The 21,857-nt window shown below is 39.7% G+C and overlaps 1 protein-coding gene across 8 annotated transcripts in view; it reads right to left on the reverse strand.

Annotated features, from left to right (window-relative positions):
- The window catches only part of MYOM1 (myomesin 1), a 168,652-nt gene that overhangs the window by 90,253 nt on the left and 56,542 nt on the right, over positions 1-21,857 (reverse strand). For all 8 annotated transcript variants that reach the window (XR_007455300.1, XR_007455299.1, XM_049619690.1 and 5 more), the window contains 7 exons: positions 21,694-21,857; positions 20,518-20,675; positions 12,321-12,413; positions 10,071-10,159; positions 9,899-9,961; positions 6,030-6,194; positions 3,269-3,430 (listed from right to left, as the gene is read on the reverse strand). The exon at positions 21,694-21,857 is cut by the window's right edge and continues 269 nt beyond it. Coding sequence is in view for 6 of the 8 variants with exons in the window: in XM_049619690.1 (XP_049475647.1) it covers positions 3,269-3,430; positions 6,030-6,194; positions 9,899-9,961; positions 10,071-10,159; positions 12,321-12,413; positions 20,518-20,675; positions 21,694-21,857 (894 nt within the window). In the remaining 2 variants the exon portion in view is untranslated. The remainder of the gene's footprint in view (positions 1-3,268; positions 3,431-6,029; positions 6,195-9,898; positions 9,962-10,070; positions 10,160-12,320; positions 12,414-20,517; positions 20,676-21,693) is intronic.

Below are 21,857 nucleotides of genomic sequence, written 5' to 3' on the forward strand. Positions count from 1 at the left end.
AGAGCCGGCTGATGGTGAAGTTAGAGCAGAGCTGGAAGGGGGTAGAGATGCTGAGGTTAATAGGCTTAAATGGCAGAAGAGGAAGGCTGGAAAGCTGCTCATTTGGATGGGGACAGCTGGTCACCTCTACCCATGTCCTTTTGCTAAAGGCCCATAATGTAACAACCAGTAATCCCTGAGTTGATAAAGCAGTTTAGTTTGCTGAATATCCATTATATATAACGGAACCTATCAGATGGTAGGCATTTCAGGAGCCATTTTTCATATTTATAACATTTCTTGGACTATGCCATTCTTGGGATGGGCATGACAGTCCCTCACAAAACAGATTCTGTATAGAAGCCAAATCCAAATACTGTGTTATGGTGCATCACATTTGTCTGGCCTAAATCTGGCAGAGAGCCACAATTCTGGTTATAGGCACTGAGAAATGGCACTGAAAAAAACCCTAGGCTATGTCAGAGGTCCCAGAAAAAGTCCAATAAAGAATCATCGAGGCATAACTAAGGTTTTTTTGAGTCACCAAGAGATACTCTCTGTTTGGGTAAGACAACTGAGAGCAAAGGAAAAGACTTTGCTTATTCAGTCCTTGTCTAGCCGGGTTTATCCAGGTGGTTTGGCTGAACAAACTTACTTGCTGATGAGTTTCAGTGTGTCTGTTTTCACTGCAATTGATCCAGAGGCTAGCATCTGTCTTCCCTCAGTGATACTGGACTTTTCCTATAACACTTTTGTGTAGGAGAAAGTCTGACACATTTTCAGGTGATGTAGATATTCCTATATCTTTATCGGTTGTTGATCCCATGGCAGAATTCAACAATCGTTACTGTTCACTACTGGTGTGTACAGGCTGTTAACCATCCCCATTATCCATTCTTTGTGTTTCCTAGATGCCCCAGCTTTAGCAAGAAACATGGCTGCCCAAGTGGATACATGATGCCTAGCTTCCCTCACAGTGGAATGTGTGCCTATGGCTAAGTGTTTACCATGCAGAAGGGATGTGTGCAACTCTGCATCTCCCCCTCCACTTCCTTTCCCTTCCCATAGTCTGGGATGGGAACATGGGATAACACCACGGGGGCAGTGGAACACCAATGGAGACAGGACCTGGGACTGAACCATACCTCTACTTCTGAGTTGACAGACATACAAGAGAAATTAACCTTTTCGTATCATTTCAGCAGCTTAGCCTATACCCTAATTGAAATCCTGGGTTAGGCTTCCGAAGACCTGTATCCTATGTCCACTGCTGCTTTTAACTAACTGTGAGTCTACTGGTAAATCACTTTGTTTTTATGAACCTCAGTTTCTGCATCTTAAAATTAAAGGGGTGGACCAGAATGGGAATCCAAACTTTTTTGTGCCATAGACTCCTTTGGCAGACTGGCAAAGAAAGTCTAGAAGCCTCTTTTCAGAATATTGCTTTCAAATGCATAAAATAAAAGACATGAGATTACCAAAGAAACTAAATATATTGAAATATAATTCTTAAAAAAAAATTTATGTTTATTTATTTTTGAGAGACAGAGAGAGACAGAGCATGAGCAGGGGAGGGGCAGAGTGAAAAGGAGACACAGACTCTGAAGCCACGCTCCAGGCTCTGAGCTGTCAGCACAAAGCCTGATGTGGGGCTCGAACTAATGAGCCGTGAGATCATGACCTGAGCTGAAGCAGGATGCTTAACCAACTGACCACCCAGACACCCCAAAATACAATTCTAATCATAGACCCTTTGGGAGTCTGTGGATCCCACCCAAGGACACCTGACCTCTAAAGTTCCACCTTGATCAAAATTCCTGTGAGTTTATGATTCTATTTAGTGCATGAGAGATTTTTTAAAAAATATAGTAAGTCTCCTGTATTGTTTATATTTTAATTTTCTGTATATTATGATGTTTTGACACCTTAAAAGCCTTTCTGACTGGGGAGATGCTGCCCCTCCCAGGGCTAGCCAATTCTTGGATAGAATGGGCTCAGTCAGTTTAATATGCAAACTGACCCATCCAGAGCCACACATTCTCTATCTGGTCTGTGCACCCCAGGAAGCAATATTCCCCTGCCTTAATCATCCCAGGGCCTGGTAGCAGGCCAGTGAGGACCACGCCTATAGTTTAGAGTCTACCCAAATTATTCAAACTAGCCAATCCTAAACTGTTTATCCTGCCCTGCCTTGCCTTGCCTTTCCCACAGAAACTCCAATAAAAGCCATGGCCTAAGCTCTCCCCTCCTTCCTACCCCTTCTTTTTCCTGGCCAACCAATGCTGATTTTCCCCCATGTGGCCCTGTGTGGTGTGCAGTACCTCCTGTCTCTAGGATCTGTGGGTGCAATAAACTTTGTTTTCTGGATCCTCTCCTGTGTCTCCTCTTGTGGCCACACCTGACTAACCATCACAGAAGAGAACACAGAACACTGCTCCTGTAACCTGGAACTGTCAATGGTCTTCCAAATGCACTGGGATCCCATACAAATCACATTCCCACTTGTATACAGCCAATCCATTTAAAACACAGCTGAAGAATTAAAGACTCCTAAAATCACAATTCTAGTTTGCCTTCAAGATTAAATTGTAGGGGTGCCTGGGTGGCTCAGTCTTTGGCGTCTTTGGCTCAGGTCATGATCTCCTGATCTTTGTGGGTTCAAGCCCCATGTCAGGCTCTGTGCTGACAGCTCAGAGCCTGGAGCCTGCTTCGGATTCTATGTCTCCCCCTCTCTCTCTGCCCTTCCCCCACTCATGCTCTGTCTCTCATTGTCTCAAAAATAAATAAACATTAAAAAAATTTTGTTAAAGATTAAATTGTAGCAACTTGTTTCCTAGTTCATTAAAGCTGAAAGTATAAAGAAGGGGGGCTGGAGTGAAATGATAAATTTGCTCTCTGAAATAGATATTAAAGAGTAAGTCCCCAAGTAGCACATCCCTCTTTTGTTGCAGCTCCCATAAACTGAAACGGCTTTTTAGATCATTAGGATGGATTATCTCCAATGGAACACCTATAGAGACCTGCACTGGTAGCTCACTGAAGCTGAAGAAAGTAATGACATCAGAGATATTAACACAGTCTGGGAACAAGTTACCTTGGGGTTGGTGCCTGAGGGTTAACCTTTTTCTACTAGGTCTAATTTCACTGGAAGTTAATAATCTTATGCCATGCATACTGGAAGAATTTTCAAATGGCTCTTTCTTCATTACAAAAAAACATGTTTGGATAGATTGATTTGGTCTCAGTGTTTTAAACATGCTTGGGTGTTCTGCTTTTTGCTAGGTCTTACCGCGAACAAAGACATAAGCACTATATTGTTCATAATATTCTCCCATTCGCACACGGATCGTGTAGAGGCCTTCATCTTCTTTGTTGAGATGAGAAAACGTCAGCGTTGCTCTATCTCCACTCCAGTGTGTTTGTACCCATTTTGATGGAGAAACAGGTGCTCCTAGAAATTTTTTTAAAAGAAAATTAAGTGATTTTTTTTCCTCCATTGCTCCCTTCTTTTTCTCTCCTTCATTCTCTTCCACCTTCTCTCTCTCTCTCTCTCTCTCTCTCTCTCTCTCTCTGCCTCTTCTATATTGCAAGAGATCTGACAATTAGTAGAAGTCTCTAGGGCTTTGGGCCATTCTGCCATGCTAATATTGGTGAAAATACTAGATCAGAAGTGAGGGGACCAGGGCCAGATACATAATCTGCAGGGTCCAGTGCAAAATGAAATTACAATCCCCCTGTCTAAAACGCAGAGAAAACAGGGACCTGGGTAGCTTAGTTGGTTGAATGTCCAACTCTTGATTTCAGCTCAGGTCATGATCCCAGGGTCATGAGATCAAGCCCCATGTTGGGGTCCACACTGAACATGGAGCCTGCTTGAAATTCTCTCTCTCCCTCTCTCTCTCTCTCTCTCTCTCTCTCTCTCTCCCTCTTCCCCGCTCCCTACTCACATGCTCTCTAAAATAAAAAAAAAGCAGAGAAAAAAATACAGTTAGAGGTACTAAAATATAAGGTTTTTTTTCTCTAAAACAACTTTATTGCATATAAAATATAATTGGGGTAACCCAAAATACAAAAAATAATATTTTTATGCCATAATTTTATACACAAAAATATTTATCAATGTAATATCTTGATTGATAATAAGATATTTCTGGCTTGCTTTTCTACAAATTCAGTTATTAGGTCATCAGATATATACTTTTAGCAACTTTATTTATCTATTTGTTTTTAAATATTTTATAAATGTTTATTTTATTTTTGAGAGAAAGAGAGAGAGAAATAGAGAGAGACAGACCACGAATGGAGGAGGGGCAGAGAGAGAGGGAGACACAGAATCCAAAGCAGTCTCCAGACTCTGAGCTGTCAGCACAGAGCCCAATGCAGGGCTCGAACCCACAAACAGTGAGATCATGACCTGAGCCGAAGTCAGATGCTTAACCGACTGAGCCACCCAGGCAGTGTTATTTTAAATCAATATACTTGAAAGCAACATCAGTCACTCTTGGCAAATGCAAGATCACAAATGAGCTGATAAGTTTTAATTTTGAGAAGGATCTTTCTGCTGATGCAACTATTATTGCAGCTATTCAGATATTACATAGTTATATATAGCTATATTCTTATAAAGTTAACATTGGGTTAACTTTCTGATAAATTATTTCAAAATATAAATTTTAGTACTCTAGAACTATTGATTCTTAAGGAACAAAATTTCTAAAAGAATTTGATTCTTGGGGTGTCTGGGTGGCTCAGTCGGTTAAGTGTCCAACTCTTGATCTCAGCTCAGGTCACGTTCTCATGGTTCGTGAGATCGAGCCCCGTGTTGGCTCTGCATTAACAGCACAGAGCTTGGTTGGGATTCTCTCTCCCTGTCTCTCTGCCCCTTCCCTGCTTGCACTCTCTCTTTCTCTCAAAATAAAGAAATAAACTTTGAAAAAATATTTTATTCTTCATATAAATCAGTTTCACATAAGTCTGAATTTAATTTTAAATGTAAATTTACATAATTACATCTTAATAGTTTCTCTAACATGTGCTGTAACTTGTAGAGGTTATACAAGAGACGGAAAATGATTTGTACATAAATCAAATGTCTACTTATGCATTCTATCACTGCATCTTCAATTACAAGGAAAATTAATTTTAAAATTATCTTCCTTGTTAATAATTGCTTCATCCAAAGTTTCATATGAAAATAGTGTTCTTTTTCATTGAATGTGACAATCTTTAAATTTAATTTATATTTCTAAGCCTCTGAATATTTGCCATGCAGTGTTATAATAGTTTTCAAAACCAGAGATTCTAAACTGAAGATCTCCAACAACTGTTTTTTATGCTTAAGTGCGATGTCTATATACATGCTTTTATTTTGTAATTTTACTGACAAAGTTCACTGCCTAGTTGCTGATAGTTCCTGTCCTGATGCTAGCCTAGTAAATTAGTATTTGTGCAGATCCCATAGAAGCGAGCTCTGGGGAAGAAAGGGCAGCCTGGCAATCTCCCACTGTAGGTTCCCATGCTGCCCCCACATGGAGTCCCTCCTCTTCTCTAGGGCCATGTTCACTGTTAATACTGCTGTTGCCATTACTGGCTTCGGTCTGGACCCAGATGCTCCATAATGCCCTAGATGCCTGTCTGCACAACTGAAGTTCAGGCCAACTGCTTGGTGACTACGCTGCTTGCTGCCCACCACGCCCAAGGGTCAGTAGTCATGCTCCATAGTTCAACTGAACTGCAATGGACTTCCCTTTATTTTACCAACTAAAATTAACTTAGAAAACGAATATATAACTAATTTACAAAAATACATTTTTCATAATCTTTTCCACGTTACTTGGTGATAAGAAATTATAATCTCCACAAATATAAAAGTTCTGCTACTTTGATACATGTATGAATTTTTTTTCAACATCCAATAGGTTATGCCTCCTAATGTCCAGATTCTGCCAGCTCTGATAAACAGGTCTGCAGTCTTATGGACACTCATGCTCTGGTGCCAAGCCTTATTCTGTGAATAAGAATCTAAGTGAGAATTCATCACAGAGTCTCACCATTTCTGTACCACTGGATCTCTGGCTGGAAATGCTTAATTTCAGGAGTGATAACTACACGGCAGCCTAGACTCATCGTCTCGCCCTCTCTCCCAAAAGACACGTCAAACTTGTCATCAAAGTGGATCTCAAACTTGGACGCATAACCATAAGGGGTCACAGCAACTGGGTACGACAAAAACAAACATTGGTTAACTTGTTTTTTCTCATCAGAGAGACGCAAGCATTTTAACAAGCAGTTACAACAAACAGTGATCAAATGGTTTATTTGGGCAAAATATTAAGTCTTATAAAGAAGTACAAAGCACATTCCCACATATTACTATGTGAAATGGAAATTATAGGTGTGGAAATTCTTGCTTCATTGGTCAGATAAGCTAAATGTTTGTTTTTATTATTGCAATGAATAGAATTTAAAGGATCAAGTTTAATACCTCACATAGCATATAAATTAATACCACATTTAGCTTATACTTAACTACTTAGCACAATATATGTACTTTTTAGATTCCTAGTTCATTTAAAACTGAATTGCTGTACTGTTCAAACAGCCATATCAATTACTCATAAAAATACAGTTTTCCAGCAAGTCACTTCAGTTTAACTATCTGTATAAAAAAAATATTATAAGAAATGTCAAACTGAAAAGTTCACAATAATATGACTTTAAAAATATTTTTCTTAGCAATAACTTATTCATTGATTAAGTAAATTCCTGCATCATAAACCCTCCCAGGTTTTATTTTCTCTTTTCTCAAAAGAAAGGGCTTGGGAAAATAATGACTCTATGGACAGTTACCATGCCAGGCACTTTACATTTGACATGTCGTCTGTTCCTTGCAAAAGCCCCATGGCATAGATATTTTTTTCCTCTCTTTCAGATGAGAATGCAGAAGTTCACAAAAATAACATACAGCTAATGTCCAGGTTTGGAAGTATTATGTGTGAAATTGAAATTCAAACTCTAAAATTTCTCTCCAATTTCATCTCTTCCTAAAACGTCTTAGAATTAATTTGAAAATGCAAGCGAAAATGTATCGAGTTCAACTTGTGCCAAGTAGTGTTCCACATGTTAAATAGCTATTACCTCAAACCTCATAATAGCTCAATCAGGTAAGTGCTATTATCATCTCTCTGTCTTATAGATGAGGAAACAGAAGCATAGGGAGGCCGAGTAACTGCCCATGTTCACCCTGCAGAGCCAAGATTTACACGGGAGGGCTGTTAGAACCTGTGCTCTCAAGCAAGACATGATATTGCCTTGAATTTGTGTGTTCCCAGGCAACCCCTAACCAATAGTGAAACAACTTCCCTTTGAAGCACAGGTTACATCTGCCCCACTTGTATATGATGGTATCCCACTGAGATCAAAAAGTGAAACAACTCAATCAGACCTTACTGTCTGGAGAGCCAGGCTGGCTCCGAAGCTGCCTTAGGAGTAGAGATAACAGTTACAAAGAAAGCTGGGATTAGGTCAGGGTTTGGCAAATCTGTGAGCCAGATCTGGACAGTCTCCTGTTTGCACCACTAGAAAAATAAATTTCAATTGTTTAAATGATCAAGATAAAATCAAAAGAAGAATATTTTGTGATGTGTGAAAAGTTACAGGGAATTCAAATTTCAATGTTCATAAGTAAGGTTTTAATTGGAAGGCAGCCATGTTCATTTATTATTTACCTACTGTCTATGGCTACTTTGTGTTACAAAGGTAGAGTTGAGTCATTGTGACAAAGACCATATATGACCCACAAAGCCTAAAGTATTTACAACCCTAAAGTATTTACAATTTACAAATTACAGGTAGTTCACAAATCATAATTATAGGAGTCCTTCACAGAAAATACTGACTCCTGTTTTAGAATATGACTTAGGGGGCACCTGGGTAGCTCAGTCAGTTAAGCGTCTGACTTTGGCTCAGGTCATGATCTCAACAGTTTGTGAGTTCGAGCCCCATGTTGGGGTCTAGGCTGACAGCTGGGAGCCTAGAGCCTGATTTGGATTCTGTGCTGTGTCTCCCTGTCTCTCTGCTCTCCCCCACTTGCTCTCTCTCTCTCTCTCTCTCTCTCTCTCAAAAATAAATAAATATTTTGAAAAAATTTTTAAAAAATAAGAGTATGGCTTAGAATAGAGAGACCAATTTACAAGTCCCTATTCTACCACTCTATGTGGTGTTTTCTCATTATTTAACCTATCAAAAACTGTTTCCTCATAGGCACAGCACAGATAAAAGACACCTATTTTATAAGCTTTGGGAGAGCATTACATGATTATTGCATATAACAAAATATCTTAGTATGCTGTCTGGTACAACTGATCAATATATGTTAACTACTAAAACAGAACCAAGGGCAGGGAGCTTTATCTATGATATTTACCAGCATATTCCAAGCAACTACACCAGTACCTAGCACATAACAGATTCTCAATAAATATTAGTTGAATAAATGAATAAAATCCCTCTGTTTTCTCTGTTGGAAACAACTGCACTTAATTCAGGGGCCGGTCAGATTAAAAAGTTAGAGAGGTAGGTTGAGCTGGGCTTTTCAACCCTGGCTGGGTGGAGAAGAGAGAAACAGGAGAAATATGGATGATGATATGGCAGTGGGAATGAGCAGGATACATTTAGAGGACCGTGAAATAAATGATTAATAAACCAGCCTTAGGGACAATGGGAGATAAGTCATAGTTCCAGAATTTCCAACTATTCTATCTCAATACAAACGAAATGATAGAAGAAAAACATGATTGGGGATGTGCTCCTCCCTCACTCCCACCCATCATCCCCTCCCAGCCACCCATGGGATTTGTACCAATGATTAAAACTTGGAATATTAAAATTAGGAGCCATTCCATGAATTTGATGGAACAGGTGATCTATAGACATCAAACTGAGCAGGTGAAAAACTGACCCATGAGAAAGTATCTTCATCAACCCATGAGAAAGTATCTTCATCAAGCATTTTCAAAACTACCATTTACATTTTAACATTCAGAAAATAAGTTCAGGCGTGACTACCTTTTTCAGTCTGACCATTGTAAGCACTGAATTATTGAACAACCATAAGGATTTTGCTTTTATTGTTTCCTATGAAAAGAAGTTCTGATATAGACAAAATGATTGGAGCTCACAAATAACCACAGATCAGAATATTGTTAATAGTTTGTTATTATAGCACATTTAGACATCATGTATTTTGATTTGTACTTCATAAATGAATGTATTTATTTATTCATTCATTATCAAACACCTACGCTGTGTCAGGTGCTGGGGTTAGAGATAAAAGTTTCAGCTTTGCCTTTAAGTGGCTTAGAGGCCAGTGGGAGAAAGAGACATATAACAGTTAACAGCATCCAATGTGATGGATGCTCTGATGGTCTCACCAAGGACACCTAACCTTGACTGGGTAGAGGTGGGGTAGCAGTGGGAGTCACACATAGATGTCTCCAGGAGTGATGCTGACCTGGATGCCCTGATACAGTACATATGTGTGTGTGTGCACGTGTGTGTGTGTGTGTGTGTGTGTGTGTGTGCGTGTGGGCATGTGTGCGTGTGTGTGTGTGTGTGTGTGTGGTTAAATCACTCTGCCCAGGTTTGTGTAATGATCTTCTTCAGTTTAACACAGAAAGACTTAAAAACATTTGCCATTTTTAGCCCATCATATCTGGGCTTTTATAAAACCAGAACAAAGCAATTATATCCAGAAAGAGAATAGTAACCAAAGAATCTAAAAAATAAGAAAAGAGTGCTATTATATACGTACTAGCATATGTTATAATAATCCTATGCTTTTATTTCAGCATTATAGAATGGCTTATTATGCTGGATTTTAAATAGAGATGACACTTAGCAAATATATTTTTATACTTACAGCTGAGGGGCAGGGTGGAAACCCCAGCATGGAAGCGGGTCTCATCAAACTCTCCCTTATATCCTAGAAAAGAAAGCAGAAATACATATGAACTGCTTCTTGATTTATTTTTAGCAATGAGAGTTAATTTTTAAAAAATGCATTTTGAATAAAACAAGCCCAGCAAACCCACTCTTTACGACAACCGAAGCATATGCTGAAAGCTCTCCTTTAACATTCATCGCTGAAGCCCGGTACTGGGCAGTGTCTTCAAAATTACATCTGAAAGGACAGAAGGAAGTGAGTGACCATTGCAACAATGCTGTTCTATCAAAGGTATCTTTGCTGACATCACACACTGCAAATCACTGGCTAACAACGTGGCTCCTGGGGACTCTTCTTCTTTTTAACTGTTTATTTATTTTGAGAGAGAGAGCACAAGCAGGGGGAGGAGCAGAGAGAGAGGAGAGAGAAAGAATCCCAGGCAGGCTCCATGGTCAGCACAGAGCCCAATGTGGGGCTCGATCTCATAATTGTGAGATCATGACCTGAGCTGAAATCAACAGTTGGACGTTTAACCAACTGAGCCACCCAGGCGCCCTGGCTGTTGGGGACTCTTGATGAAGCTACTAACTCCAATCTAGCTCCCTGTGGGATTTTATATAATGCAAGATATCTACTGCAGTTTGAGGCCAGCTGCACAGAATGGGAGGAGGACACCTATAGTCCACTGTGACCCTAGCCCAGGTTCATTTAAAATGTCCAAAAAAGGGGCGCCTGGGTGGCTCAGTCGGTTAAGCGGCCGACTTCAGCTCAGGTCATGATCTCTCGGTCCGTGAGTTCGAGCCCCGCGTCAGGCTCTGTGCTGACAGCTCAGAGCCTGGAGCCTGTTTCAGATTCTGTGTCTCCCTCTCTCTGACCCTCCCCTGTTCATGCTCTGTCTCTCCCTGTCTCAAAAATAAATAAAACGTAAAAAAAAAAATTTTTTTTAAATGTCCAAAAAAAAATGTCAGCAAAGTGTTAAGCGCATAAATTACAGCACAAACAGTGTTACAATTAACTGGTCTAAAACTGTGTCAGGAACAGAAAATGTCTAGCCATGTACTTTTGTAGTAGTAACTACGCAGAGCACCCTGGGGGGACAGTCTTCCTGCTGGCATCCCTCAGGGTGAGTTTCAGTCTGGGGGGAACAGAGAGGGAAAGACACAGCCGCTCTCCTTGAGCCACAAACCAGATCTGGCTCTGTCTAATGGTTGGGTCTGTGTTCTAGCTCCAAAGTACAAATATGCTATTTCTGTCTCAACTCTACCAAGGTTCAGGTCGCACTTGGAGATTCAGCCCATAGTACAACACAAGCAGTGCTATTTGGAAGTTCCTGTAAGTTATAATACAGAAACTGGGATGTGTTTAATAATAAAATAAAAGAAAGAATGATCTCACAGAGATGAATAAGCTAAGATTTCAAAGCAGGTCTTTTTGTGTCTTGTCATAACCAGTGTCTGAGTTCCTCGTTGACTTTCTGGGTTTAGTGTCATTTGTAAAAACCTATTTCTTGTTGAAATTTTATAGACACCAGCACAACCCCAGGAAGGTCAATATGGTTGCCTTTCTCATAACTACTGAATTATAAAGCAACCACAGAGCTCACTGCAGCCTCAGTAGAACCACCAAGTGGCAGAATTGAAGTGACTCTGGTTGGAGGTCGATGCTCGGCAAATGTCACAGGGCCCCAGAGTCCTGCTTGAAACCCTGTATCCCATGTGGCAGCTGTTCTGATCTGAGGAGAAGACTACAAACTCTCTTGAGATCACAATGATGTAAATTTTACTTTGACGTCTCAGCATGTCACAGTTTCATGTGAACTGCAAATAGTGGGAGTTTTAGCTTTTTCATTCACATGACTAAGCTTGGATTTCAAAACCATATTAGGAGATGTGATAAACCTTTGAGGATTTAGAAATTTTGATGTGGGTTCTGCTTTCAATTCTGCTTTGCATTTTGCTTTAGAAACACTCCGGTGTCCAGTCCTGCCTCCCTCTGCAGGCTGACAGGGTGGGCAGATAATTTCCCACACTTTCTGGTGGGAAGCTTACTTTCACTGCCACCCACCGCAATCTCCATGGCCTCTGCTGACTAAAGGCAAAAAAGGATGATGATGATGATGATGATGATGATGATGGAAGGATAACTAAATATAAGTGCCTACTTATGTAACTTATTTTCTTACTAATGTCTAGAAAAACTCTCCAGTATGTAAAATGATAAATTAAAAGACAGAAGTTAATTTTATTCTCATCATCTTTTACTAAATTCAAATCTAAGATCACTTTGTGATCCTGTTGCACTGGGAAGAAAGGGGGAGAGTGGTTGTTAACTGGAGTGGTGAGATGACTCCCCAGGCAATTGTCGAACAACACACATATGGACCCAGATGTCCTCTTACGCATTGATCTCCAGAGTATGCATTCCATATCGACTCTCAATAATGTACTTTCCAGGGTTTGCGTGGACATTTATTGGCACCTGGTTTTTATACCTGTGAGACAAGAGAACAAGGTGAAATAAGTAGAAATGTAAATAGCTTTATGATTAAAAGCACACCCACACAATCCTTGTTCTTCAAAGGACACCTATAAACATGGCACTGAGATTAGCAGCAGTAACTGTTCAATAAATACAAATCTATGGCAGATTAAATAAAATGCACTATAAATCCAGTAAAACTTCTCGATGAGCGTCCTTTCCTCTCTTCCATCATAAAAATTACATTTAAGAAGTTGACCATGCATAACAATGTGGTTGAGTCTCACATACATAATGTTGAGTGAAAATAACCAGACACAAAAGAGTATAAAATGATTGCTTTTATATAAAGTACAAAACCAGAAGAGACCAAATTAATGCTATTAGAAGTGAAGAGTGACTTCCCGGGGGCGGGGGGGGGGGGTGGTGGACAGCAGACATGAAGGAGGCATTTAGGTGCTGATAATGTTTGGTTTCTTGTGTTTGAGTACTGGTTACATGGGTGTGTGCAGTCTACAAAAATTCACCAAAGCTCTACATTTACATGTAATATGCACTTTTTGTGTATGTATATTATACTTCAATAAAAGACTGAAAGAAAAACTTGTCCATTGTTGACAGGATAGAAAGGAAGGCTTTATGTTGGGAGTTTTATCATTGGCTGTCTGTAGGATGAAAGTAAAACATTCTTCCTACTAAGATTCGTCCATGTTGTTAAAAACAATGCCATTGTATTGAAAGCTCATTATATTTAAGCGTTTTGTTCTGTTAAAGGCAAGCATGGCTCTCGGCTTGGAAGAACTTAAATATCAATCACGAAAGAAAAAGTCTGACAAATAAAAGCTGAAAGATTCCCTTTTTCTGACTGTCCCATTCCTGGCTAAGCCTGTCAGCCCTCAGAGGGTAGGGCTACACGGAGGGGCCCTTCCTCAGACACTGTCCCCCAAGGCTGGAGTCGCACCTTGATTCTTCACCACCTCCTCATGCCCTCAATAGCCAATGGCTATGGTGCCAGACCAGGCTTTTTTGCTTAAGGCATTTTCTGTCGAGAGCTAGATTTCACTTGCTTCCCTTTCCAACACCCCACTTCACGTGCCCAGATAATGTAAATAACACTAATAACCACAACTCAGAGCATTTACTGTGAGCCAAGGCAAGAGTCTAAGTGCTTTACATATAGGTTAGAAAATTCAATCCTCACAACTGCATGAGATAGTACTATTTGTAACATCGTTTTCCAGATGAAAAAAACCAAGGCCAGGAGAAGTTAAGTAACTTGTCCCAGTTCACACAGCTACATAGCAGAGCTGGGATTTGAACCCAAGCAGTCTGACTTGTGACAACATATGATGCTTCCATTGTCCAACTGTTCTCTATTTAGCTGCATTTTATTTCTTCAGACTTCTGGAAATGGTGATAATGAGGTTTGGGAGCAGGGAAAGTGGTGGAAAGGGAGAGAAAGAAAGGAAATAATTTTCAGTCAGTTCCTTCCTCTCCCCAGCTCACACACTCACACACGCACATGTGCACACACATGCCCTATGTCCCTAAAACATGCTCATTTTCTATACTTTAAACAACATGTCAGGGAACCTGGGTGGCTCAGTCAGTTAAGCGTCGACTCTTGGTTTGAGTTCAGGTCATGATCTCATGATTTCTGAGTGTGAGCACCACGTCAGGCTCTGTGCTGATAGTGTAGATCCTGCTTAGTATTCTCTCTCTCTCCCTCTCTCTGACTCTCCCTCACTCTTGTTTTCTCTCTCTCTCTCTCTAGTAAAATAAATAAATATACTTTAAAAAAATGTGTCTTTCTCCTCCACCTAGCAAAATCCCAACTCATCCTTCAAGGTTCAGAACAAATGCCATTTCTTCAATAAACTCCTCCTTGAAATCCCACACAAGGGGCGCCTGGGTGGCTCAGTCAGTTGAGCATTCAACTTTGGCTCAGGTCATGATCTTGCGGTGCATGAGGTCCAGCCCTGCATTGGGCTCTGTGGTGACAGCTCAGAGCCTGGAGCCTGCTTCAGACTCTGTGTCTCCCTCTCTCTCTCTGCCCCTCCCCCACTTACATTCTGTCTGTCTGTCTCTCAAAATCAATAAACACCCCCCATTAAGAAAAATTGAAATCCCACATGATATTAATTGTTCCTGCCTCTCTACATCAGTGTTACTTGGTTCAAGCTGCAAGATACAATATTTATCAGATTCTGGTTGGATATGTGTGTCTTCTACTGAGCTGTCATTGTCTTGGTGACGGGGATTGTGTCTGATCCACATTTACTTCTATTCCCACTCTCCAGGAAGTATGAATCATGGGCAAATATTAGGTACTCACTGTTCGTTAAATTGGATTGAACAGAATTATTGTGGAACAACAGATTAATTGTGGCTTCATCATTCGTGGCTGAAGGAACAGAGTTCTGACAAATGCATACTTCAAACTTCATGATATGACTAATTTTTTTTAATTTTTTTAATGTTTATTCATTTTTTGATAGAGACAGAGCATGAGTGGGGGAGGGGTAGCGAGAGAGGGAGACACAGAATCTGAAGCAGGTTCCAGGCTCTGAGCTGTCAGCACAGAGTCCGACGCAGGACTTGAACTCACGGACTGTGAGATCATGACCTGAGCTGAAGTCGGACGCTTAACCGACTGAGCCACCCAGGCGCCCCATGATATGGCTAATTTAAAGTAAGTACAGACCAAGAAAGTACATTGCGTCTCTTTGTGTCTCAGTTCCCTCAGATGTGAGATGAGAGGACTGGATTGGCTTAGGAGTCACAGCTGCGTGGCTGGTGGAGCAGCACAACCTTCTGCCCCCCCCCCCCCCCCCCCCCCCCCCCCCCACCCCCGGCAGAACTGCTAGCCGTTTCCTGCCAGCCCCAAAGTGTCCTCAGCCAGCCATCTCCCCACAGAGCTCCAAGCAGACAGGACTATTTGATCAGGGATGACCTGGAAAAAGAAATCGGCTAGCTGCTCCTAGTTTCAAACATTCCTTGTTTTGATGAATGACAGGGTGCAACGAGTTAATCAGCATGTTCTTCAGAATAAATTGGTCTCAGTAATTTCACACTAGATTCTAAAGCTCCCTCCTAAAAAAACAAAAACAAAAACAGCTCCCTCTTACTACTCAGTTTTTTTCATGTGCTGGGGTGTTTGCAGTAGTTCTTTTTAGCATAAGAAGAGAAATATGACACGGAAGTCTATGGCATGTGGTACTTGAGCAAATAATCTACTGACACTTGATATGGCTTCTGGCCAAAAATGTTGTTCATGTCTCCATAAACAGTTGAGTTAAAACAGTATCTTGCAGCTCGCAGTGTTGCTTCACCTCCCTCGCTCTCCAGTACTACGCGACTTAGCACCTTAGTGCCTTCCCTCTGCTAAAAACCCATGACTTTTCTAATGTGACCCCCTGGCACAAGAAGTCGGTTTAAAATATACATGCACACGACACACAACACTTTGAGGATCTTCTAGTCTTTCCTCTGGAACTCCAGATGTCAGTGTAAGAAAAGTCTGTTTAAAAACAGCATACAAGGATTAAATTAGGAAGCAATTCTATTCTATTCTCCAAGAATTTCAGCCAGTCATTCACTTTGGGGGTCACTTGAGATTGGCCATCCTCAGTATTCAGTCGGGGAAGAAAAGAAGGATTTTTGGCCTGCTCTGTATATGCTTCAGGGCTTGCTATTTCTGGAAAGTGAAATTCCAAACAGGACAGTCAGACGCTAATTTTGGAGAGTAACCTACACTCTGGGATTATTTGTCAAAAGGCTTCTGAAATTCTTGTGAATATTCAGATGTACACCATTTTCCTTATCATTTTCATGTAGAGTCTATGAACTACTTATTAGTTAATGAGCTTCCATTATACTGTAAATATTTGGAGAAGGATACTCTTGGTTTATGTGTGTAAAACACACACTTCATCCCCCCAAATAAATGACTGGATCTTGGGCTGACTTGATAGCAAGGGGTTATAGTGAAAGCTCTTTGGTAGTATAAAGCATATTCAAGCAAAAAGGTTCATTCTGCTTTTTTTTCTATCAACAAATAATACATGCTAAAATGATCTTTAACATGTTGTATCTCACTACAACTGTCATGGGTGCTTAGAATCCAGCTTTATATTTTAAATAAATAGCTATTACCCACTTTAAAATCCAGTTGGCTGAGAGAGATCTATCCCATTAGGATAAATTTTGGACTTAAATAAATAAGAAAAATCTAAAATAAAACCCTTATGTTGGGAAGTAAGCATAAATTATAAATAATTTTAAACTATGTTAAATAAATGTAGGTTGTTTTCCAAAGAAAATAGAGTAGTAACTGCTAAATTTAAATACATTGTGAATAACTCTAATCTTGTAAACAAATTGAATACATGATTCTATTATGGAATTTATAAATTCTCATAATTTGCAAAAATTGAATAAGACTTTTCCAAATCTCTAGACTCTTCCTGAGATACATGTCTCATACTATTTTATTCTGAGGTTTTGCATTATTATCATGCCTAATGACACATTTCTTTAAGGGTCTATTTGGCATTAACTTTAGGGGCAATGTGAAGAATTCCAAGCAAGTATTTTAAATGTCTCACTGGTGGATCTAACACAGTATTCGCATTTAGATCCAAAAACATGGGTACTCAGTGAGGGAATGAATGAATGCTACTCAGTAACGCCAACACATTGCTACAGTGAGTTTGCATGAATCTCCCCACATGTTACAATCCAGATATTCATTGACAAAAATCAATCTAGACTTTGGACTGGAAATCCAACTGAATCTGGCTCTTTAAAAAAATTAAATTAATTCAAATTCCTTCCTTCTTTTAAAGAGAACTTTTCTCCCTTATTTCATATAATTCTAAAAATTAGAACAAGCAACACCTTCATATGGTCCAAGAAAGTGTAAAGGTAACACAGGGAGTAGTCTCCTTTCTCAAATGTATCTATCCTCTACTCCCCTCATCTCTTTAGGTAACTGTTCTCCTTAGATTTTTATATATCCTTCCAGAATTTCTTTATGCAAGTAAAACAAATACAAACATAATTTTTTCTCCTCCTTTAAACCAATATATAGCCTATTATACAAGTTATTACATAAAGATAGCCTCTTAAATTAAGTAAAACAACTTTGGGATTTTTCACCATATATGTATGCTTCCTGCTGCATTGACAAAGCCCTCCTTCAGCTTCACTGTGGTGGTGCAGAAGCATCCTTGCAACTAACTTTCCTACTGGACCCAACGCCTAAACAGGGTTCTTTCTGTTCTCATAGTGACTTGGGAACAGGACAGTGCTCCTTGGCATCCCTGCACCTGGCCCTGATGAGTGATATGTGCTCCTGTCAGTTAGTGCTTTCTGGGTAACCTCTAGATTCCATTTAGACAGACTTGGTCAGTCCATGGGATTGGCCAAAGAGCAGCTGCTGCGTGTTCAGATCATTTGTTACTGCTGCGTGTTCAGATCATTTGTTAGGCCTCAGGGACTTCCATGTCCTGAGGGTGCCTAGTGGAAACTTGGAACTTAACCCTCTTTGCAAAGGGCTCTAAGGCAGCCAGGCCCCAGGCACAAATGCCCTTGAAAACCATGGCTAAGGACCTAAGGGCTACAAGCAGAGGTAGCATGACTGCAGAAAGTATCGTCACACACTTGTTCCCATGAGTTACTGCCTTCTATTCAGAAAGGTCATCCCCAATTATTTCTTTCATGCTTGCACTCGGTGTCAGGCCCAGAAAGTGCAGTTGGGTAACAAAAAGACATAAATGCCCGCAGAGTAATCATCAACAACCTGGGTTTGTACTTGGGTTGTGGGACCATGCTCACGGAGGAAATGCTTATTGTAGACTGTGTACTCTATACCAGTGTTAGGAAACAAATTAGACCTTCACTTAACGATTATTTTTTAAAGGCAGCATACCCAGGAAGGCACACTAATCCCACACAAAAGTTTCCTCCAGAAGTGGGTTTACCGGGAGGCCAATGAAGCTTCAGGGTCCCTCACCAGCAGGGTCCCTTCACGGTGCAGGGCCCAATTTAGACCATTAACATTCTTTTTTGTAAAGAGTGCTGCCAAATTTATGAGCTTCAGGCCCCACAAAACTTGCATCTGACCTTGTTTATTACCATAGTCAATTTTCAGTTGTCTGCTAGCTAACTGTCTAAATTTAAGCTTTATCCAGGGGCAAATCTTGTTCTCTGAAGGATGGTTATGATTATGAGTGGTCCACTGGTTCTTTGTTTTAATGTTTACTTTTCACTTGGTTTGCAAGGCAACAGGACTTTCATGAAATGCTCTGATCCATCCCTATGGAGAGAGTTTTATAAATAATGGAGTTGTCTTCTCCAAACACTAAATGACACACAGGAACTTGTGAAGACTTGTTCCAGTAAATGAACTGATTTCCAATCATTCCTGAGACAAACCTTGTGTCTGTGTCTTCATTTTTGTTTAAAACGAGCCCCTGGGACATATGGTTCAATGTTAAGAAGAAAAATATCTCAAAGCCATATGTGAAAGATTTGGGGAGTCATTCACACTACTCAGCTCCATTAGTGGGGATAACTGAAAATTGATAATAAATTTTCTATAAATTTATAATTTGTTGTGTAATAAATATATCTACTTGATTAAGGATTCCAGTTATTCATTTATTAGTAGTATATTTTAATTCATGAGAGAAGAGAGAATGTCTTACTTACCCTCTGTCTTACTTACTGTACGAAATAATATTTCTTACAGCTAAAAATTCACTATTCTTCATGTATTTTCAATTGAAAAGTTTAGATTTTTTGAGGTGAGAAGTAATCTGTTTTAAGAGGAAATGTCCCTTTGAAAAGGCCAAAGTATGCAATACCATAGTCACAGAGAAATGTGGGGCCAAGATTGATTGATTCCTAACTTACTGCAGTATACTTTTATGCTTTAAAGCTTGTAAGTGAATTTAAAAAAAAACAAAAAACAAAAAAAAACACTTGGTTTTCACTGAAATATGCTCCTTGTCAGTTATCTTCATTAGTCCTAGCCAAATTAGGTGTCTAACCAACAGAGAAAATGGGTAAGAAAGGAAAAGGAGTCAGGCCTTCTACAGATGGCAATGTCATCCTGTGTAGCATTTATACTGCAACATAGGGTGAATTTACCATTACTCTTGAGGATAAGAAAACAGCACGCAAAATATATGTGTCAGAGACTCAAACAGAAAACATCTTTTTAAGCTGGCTCCATCATTTTCATACTGCTGTCTCTGTGGCAGATATTCATGACATTAGACAGGTAAGTTTGGAGGTTAGGGATCATGAAGTCATTGACAATTACAATAGGCTATAGGATGGAAGGAGAACATGGATGCTTATTCTTTACGGAAAGAAAATTTCTTAAGATCCCATATTGAAGGGGCACCTGGGTGGCTTAGCCAGGTAAGCATCTGACTTCAATTCAGGTCATGATCTTAATGATTCATGACTTTAAGCCCCGCATCGGGCTCTGCACTAAGTGCAGAGCCTGCTTAGGATTCTCTCTCTCCCTCTCTCTCTTTCTGTCTCTCCTCCCCTCACGATCTCTCTCTCTCAAAATAAATAAAAATAAAACTTAAAAAAAAGACCCCATATTGAGAAATATCTTCCATCTAATTCCCTCTTTTGTTTGGCTTTAGAAAGCATGTTGAAACCTCAGCTCCTATGAGGAGTAGAGATGAAGACTTCTGGGTTTTAATTATTTTTTAAAAATATTATTGCTTCTGGTCACAAAATGATACCTATACCGTATGGGAGTAAATTTTTATTTAAATTTTATGGCCCACAGCAGTCATAACCATAGATTTTCTTTGTATATAAATGTTGACTACATTTTAATACTTTATATAAAGACCCACTTGTATAACAGGATTATGAAGTATCATAATATAATGTATGCAGGACTGTTCTTTCTTCTCATTCATAAACCATTCACCCTGGTGCCCCTTCTTCACCATTTAAAAAATCTATACAAACTCGTAGGTGCTTTCATTCACTCTTGCATATTCATAACGCTGAACGTTTTCACTAGAGGTAAAATTAACTTTGTGTAATAGATTCTATGAGTAATTTTCGCAAAGATAACATACCATGTGACACGAGGTTCTGGCCAGCCGGATACAGAGCAATGTAATTTTACATTTTCTTTTTCCCAAACAGTGTGGGAACGAGGTTTAATGACAAATTCAGGAGCATGGAGAAGATGATCTTCATTCAACTTTCTATGAAATGCTTCAGTTTCTTCTAACTATAAAAAAAATATATCAAAATATTATGGAGTCAGAGTAGCCTGTGCTACTAAGAGAACAAACAGAAACCAAAATTATCATTTTTCCACTTGGAGCTTTACTTGCGTATTTAGACCATTTGCCTTCTCTTTGCCTCTTTAAAAAAGATACACTTAGTTTTTAACGTTCTAAGCCTCAGCAACATATCTTATTTCCCCCTATGGTGGATTTTTTAAGGTTCTTTGGAACTGTACTTTCTGTAGAACCTAAAATTTCATGGAGTTGGGCATCTAGGTGGCTCAATCGATTAAACATCTAACTTTGGCTCAGGTCATGATCTCACAGCTAGTGAGTTTGAGTCCCGCTTTGGGTGAGCTCTAGCCCCACTTCGTGTGAGCCTTGCTTCTCTCTCTCTCTCTCTCTGCCCTCACTCACTTGCACCTCTTCTCTAAAGTAAAATAAAATAAAATAAAATAAAATTTCATGGAGTTTAAAATTACTAAGTCTGTCTTTCTTTGACACACACATTTTTTTTAATTTAAAAACCTTTTTTTAATGTTTATTTTTTTTTGAGAGAGAGAGAGAGACAGAGAGACAGAGTATGAACGGGGGAGGGGCAGAGAGAGAGGGAGATACAGAATCAAAGCAGGCTCCAGGCTCTGAGCTGTCAACACAGAGTCCAACGTGGGCTCAAGCTCACAGACTGTGAGATCATGACCTGAGCCAAAGTCAGACACTTAACTGACTGAGCCACCCAGGCACCCGTTTGACCCATACGTTTTAATGTCTTTATCTTTGTATTCTTTGTTTCTTTTTCTTTTTTTAATGTTTATTTCTTTTTGAGAGAGAGAGAGACAGAGTGCAAGCTGGGGAGGGGCAGAGAGAGAGGGAGACACAGAATCCTTGTATTCTTTTAGTTTTGTTTCTCCATAAGACTACATATTTATTTCTTCATTTGAAACAAATCAATCTATATGTACACACACAATGGTACATGCATTTCTGCTTTTGTAAATTATATTAAATTTCTTTCCTTACTGTTTTTGTCAGCGACAGGCGTTCTGCCTTCTCTCGAATTGCAACTTTCCTTGACTTCTTCTCAAAAGCTTCCTCCTGGTGAATACTGGACGTAGACTCTTGGGATGCCGTGGACCGTTTGGATACTGCAGAATGTTTGGATACCGCGGACTCTTTGGATACTG

This window comes from Panthera uncia, assembly GCF_023721935.1.
Source record: "Panthera uncia isolate 11264 chromosome D3 unlocalized genomic scaffold, Puncia_PCG_1.0 HiC_scaffold_8, whole genome shotgun sequence".
Classification (NCBI taxonomy): Eukaryota; Metazoa; Chordata; class Mammalia; order Carnivora; family Felidae; genus Panthera; species Panthera uncia.